At 40.1% G+C, this 5,000-nt stretch overlaps 1 protein-coding gene across 1 annotated transcript in view; it reads left to right on the top strand.

Moving 5' to 3' along the window:
- The window catches only part of LOC137970218 (activating molecule in BECN1-regulated autophagy protein 1-like), a 25,263-nt gene extending 22,413 nt beyond the window's left edge, over window positions 1–2,850 (top strand). The window contains exons 9-11 of the mRNA XM_068816741.1: window positions 175–332; window positions 1,319–1,458; window positions 2,209–2,850. Coding sequence (XP_068672842.1) covers window positions 175–332; window positions 1,319–1,458; window positions 2,209–2,248 — 338 coding nt within the window. The 3' untranslated portion in view covers window positions 2,249–2,850. The remainder of the gene's footprint in view (window positions 1–174; window positions 333–1,318; window positions 1,459–2,208) is intronic.
- Window positions 2,851–5,000: the final 2,150 nt, after the last annotated feature.

Here is a 5,000-nt window from a genome sequence, read left to right as displayed (position 1 = left end):
ACGAAGTTATATTTTCTCATGACCATTTGGTAGCCGTCTTCGTTGTCCTTGCTAAAGGTCGCTAATAGAGAGAGTGCAAATGTGTATCATTTCCGAGTTTATTGGGAAGGTCTATTCTCGCGTTGTAGGTGATGTTAAACGGAATGTGTTGTTGTTGTTGTGCGCTTGCTGTAGGTCCAAATGCCATCTCGATCAGCTTGTCTCCACACAATCAATTCATCATGGTTGGCTTAGCAGCTAGGCGACTTCATTGGCATCTCACATCACGGCAGATGGTTGCCCAAGTCTTTCGGTTAAGCGACAATGATAGCAAATCGTCGGATGATTTGAAGGTAAGTGTAATAACATCGTTCTTTAAAGTGCCTATCACCTTGAGCAACAAACTTTTCCACTTGATTATTCTCCGAAATCGTCCCAAAGATATTTTGTTGTTTTTAGAACGTTTTTATTGAAAACTCGTTTTTGTGTGAGATTTCCCCACACTTTGTAAGCACCGGCCATATGCCTGGCTTTGCGTTGACGATAACACATTATGGCAGCTAATTGCAAAAGATTTGGTGACTGAGAAACTCATGTGCTCATTACATTACATTACATTACATTACATCACATCACATTACATTACATTACATTACATTACATTACATTACATTACATTACATTACATTACATTACATTACATTACATTACATTACATTACATTACATTACTGCTGCCGTGGGCCGAGCTCACATAGCGCCAACACAACGATCGCCACTCCTTGTGGTCCTGCGCTACCTCTGTTGCCTCTTCGAAGGAAAGTTCAGAGTCTTACATTTACTGTAATACTAATCATCAACGTTTATTTGACTGAAATCTCACACAAGTACGCATGCGGACCTATTTTTTTATTCTCTTTGAAAGACGGGGAAAATGTCATAGTTTCATCCATGACCGAGCAATGAAGGGGAATGGGTTCTCCATTAATATGTGCCATGCCAACTGGTTACTGACGCTTCAGTGATTGGTCTCTGGTTTCATCGAATTACCCTAATGACCCAGTTAGCGACTTCGGCGCCCGAAAAAAAATCATTTGAAACCTGACACTTCCGGTTCAATTTTTCCCACCCCACCCAGGCAAAGGTGAAATTCCCCACTCCCAGGCACAGAAAATAGTCAAATGCCTGGGGTTTGCCCGGGGGGATGTTGAAGTTTCGATTTGATCGGCGCGTTAGGTTGCCCTCATGATTTTTCAAAAATTGTGTAACTTAGTAATTGAAGCGCAAATATCGTTCGTTGGTTTAAAGTGTAAGCTTCACTTTCGCACTTTATTTTTCAGCCTGTTTTGAGTATTATGCATGAATGCGAGGCTAATGAGCGGTCACATGTCAGTGTTAATGCTGCGTTCTTCCATCCCCTGGTGGGGAATGGTTTAGTATACGGAACCAATAAAGGACATTTGCTGATGCGCCAGTTTGGGTGAGTCAATGAAAATGGGATTTCAGTATAAATATGAATTTTTAGCTGTTTTTGGATGAGAGGAAACCAAAGCAATGGGCCCTTTGCAGGTTAGTGATCACATGGTACAAAAACCGCCAAACTGGAACGCAAATTGCGCACCGGGACATCTTAAACAAAGCAAGATAATTTAAATTTACTTTGTTTTAGATGTCCCAGTGGGCAATTTGCGTCCCAATATGGCGGTTTTTGTACCATGTGATCACTAACCTGCAAAGGGCCCATTACTTTGGCGTGTGGCGATGCACACAGACAATAAATTAGAAATCAAATTAATCCAGTCATATTCAATCAGTGTCAATATGTCAAGCTTCATGGCCAGCGTACAGCATTTGACACTGCGTTTCAGAAAAACAAGCACGAAAAAAATTGAAGGCAACCAAAAAATTAGCTAAGCATTTTTTTTTTTTTTTGTGGTACAACAAAGAAAAAGGAGAAAGTTTCGCTTTTATATCCTTACTGGTGGAGAGTGTGGTACACGATTTTAAGTGCATTACTGCGGAGCGTATTGATGTATATCCATATTAATCTGCGCGAAGTTCTTTTTGACGCAACTGAAAACAACTCTGTTTGAAGATATACTCAGCACCAGCATTTCCAAAACCTGTTCTGTCACTTGTCAAAGAACTCTCTCGGCCAGAACCGAAACTACTGCATGTGTTTTCTTTATTTCTTAAATTGAATGTGAAAGTCTGTTTTTTTCTCTTGCAGACGTCGTTCCACCAGAAGATTTTTGGTCGAAGATGAGTGAATTATGGTTGCCATTGGTTACTGGGTCTGGATCTGGCGTCACGGCGCTTATGCACCTCATGGCCCGAAGGAAATTAGTAGTTGCCATGGTTTCAGAGCACGCGATCTTAGACGCCACTTAGCACTAGTCATCTGTCGCCGCACACGTGAATGTGGCTTTTTACAAACCCGTTTTAGTGTTATTATCAACGAACAGTGAATGCGAAGCCAGTAGAGACTTCGATCATTGTATTGCGAGAATTGTCATAAAGATTCATTTGCCGGAAGATTATAACTTAAATTGCAATCTTCCTTTCCGTGCCAGCGATGCACTCGTTTTCTCTCTTCGTGCAACCAGGTACTTTTTCAATCATTTTGAACGAAGTTCACTGATTGATTAAATAGCTGACCTGTCAATTTTTTGTCGTAGAACTGATCGGTTACGACTCAGGTCGCAATGACTGTCTCATATTTATTAATTCGCGAGTTACCGGTATCCTGTTAATCAAAGGACCAGAACTTGGATTGTTGACATAAACTGCAAGTGCAAATTAACTTTTATTTTCGTCCTCAAATGTCAATAGTTTGCTCCGGACTGACACAATTAAACTTCAAAATGCTGTTTTTTTGATTGCAAGCTTTGGATGTTACGCTTCGACAGTACTGTCTTTGACTTGGCCTGTAGTCCCCGAGAGTGTCGGTTGGGGCAAAACGTGGCGTCAAATACTTGCTTAGTTAAGAATGCAGCGAGCGAGTTAGGCGATCGAGTCTTTGAACTCTCCTCTCTCTCGCAAGATTTATATTAAGGTGGCACAAACCAGTTTCAATGCTTCCAAGTGACGCTGTTATTAGATGGATCAGCACCACGACGTTGTATCATGTATTAGCAATACTTTGGTACCAAACGAAACACGAATTATTGCTGAACAAGATACGGTCATTATTATGACGAAAAAAGTCACCGTGGCAACGGGAAAGCCCTGTAAAACACACTTTCTTTTGTCTTTAGTTGCTTATATCTCATAAACGAACTCGGTGACCCTCATTTTTTATTTCTGAAAAGTAATCAGAAGGGAAAGATGAAGCTTTCTGCAAAGTTTAAAAAAAGTCTGTCGAGTGGATTCAGAGCCACCTTAATTTGGTGATTTTGTTAAGGTGGCTCTGAATCGGCTGGACATATTTTTTTTAAAATATAAATTAAAAATTTTTTGTCGTCACTGACGAGGTAATTCCCTTGAAAATGACGTACTATCTAGATTTTTGTCAAACTTGGCACTATTGATATTCATGCACAGGAAATTAAAAAAAGACAATAAAAAGATGAGGTCACCGTGCTTGTTTTCGCGCTGCATGCCCTTTATTCTAAGTGTTTTTTACCGAATTACGCGAGTAGAGTTCGAAAATAGATCAACCCGGAAAAATTGTTGTTATGTAGCAAAAGCTACTGAATATTACTGAAAGCTTGAACCTACTTGTTTTTCCGGGCTATAATCTTTAAGTAAAGTGATTTTAAATTGCTCAATCTTGCAAAGAGATGTAAGCAAATTGGACCGATACAGTCATCATCTTGCACTCAGTGTCAGATTCCAAATGCAGTTTCACGTGATTTACATGTAAATACTACAACTTCTACTATCCAACTTTTTTTCTCCTAAAAAGATGTTTTCCGTCTACCTATTAGTGAATAAAACCATTAAAAATGGGGGGGGGGGGGGGGGGTCACCGTGCTCGTTTCTTTGCAATACGATTATAAATGGATGGCAAAGGGGCAATTTCGGCTTTAAAATGATCATTTTCCGCGAAAGGACTGGGGCGAGTTCTAAAAACAACACCTTATTAACTGAGAAGAGTTATTGCACTTAAAAGCTCTTGAACAGAAAAAGCGGCCTTTGGTGCCTCTCATCAGATGGCCGGAGTGAAACGCTGCCATCTCCGAAGTCGCAATGTTACGAGCAGTATGAGCTGCGCGATGCAAAACAGGGGAATCACCTTAAAAGAGCCGCGGAAACGTCACTTGAGATTGCCAAGGCCCTTGTAAATGTCAGGAATATAAATGTGTTCATTAATGGCATTCGGTTTGCGAATTGAGTGCCACGCTTCTTAAAATAATCTTTATGACCATTGGGAACCGCGGTCAATGAACTTGACGTCGTCAACATAGCTCCATCGGGATTCCTGGTTCTTGGTGTCCAGGAATGCGATGGATCCGTCTTTTTCTTCTTCCACTGTAAACCTGATGTGTTGATTAATTGATTTTTTTTTTTTTTTAAATTCTTATTTTCATCATGGCTGACTACAACTATGGTATTTTTTTTTAACTTTGCCGACAGTTTCATCTTGGCCCTCTAATCACTTTTCAGCAATAAACTGAAAAAGGTGGCACCGAGTTTGTTTTTTGAGATATGAGCAACTAGATCCAAAATATAGGATGCTTTTGCTGGGCTTTTCCTTTACCAAGGTAACTCATTTCATGACAAATAATAATCTTGTTTGGAAGTAATTGGTGTTTCATATGGTAACATAACAATGCTGTGTTGTGGCGTCATTTGATCAAAAGAGTGTCTTCTAAGTGTTGGAACCCTTTCCAACCTCCTTTAGTGAACTGCTTCAAAGACCTTATTCCAATGGTTTAAAAAGACCCCTTGCGTGAGGGGTTGTAAAGCGAATTCAATTCATTACTTTGTCCTTTCCATTCAACTTATAATGATGGAGCAATGACTTTCCAAGCCTGCCATCGACGTTTAGTAACGAATTTCACGTGCAAGCTCGACTTT

This window comes from Montipora foliosa, chromosome 9, assembly GCF_036669935.1.
Source record: "Montipora foliosa isolate CH-2021 chromosome 9, ASM3666993v2, whole genome shotgun sequence".
NCBI lineage: Eukaryota > Metazoa > Cnidaria > Anthozoa > Scleractinia > Acroporidae > Montipora > Montipora foliosa.
The sequence above is the reverse complement of the archived record's forward strand: the minus strand, read 5'-3'. Positions and strand labels throughout refer to the sequence as shown.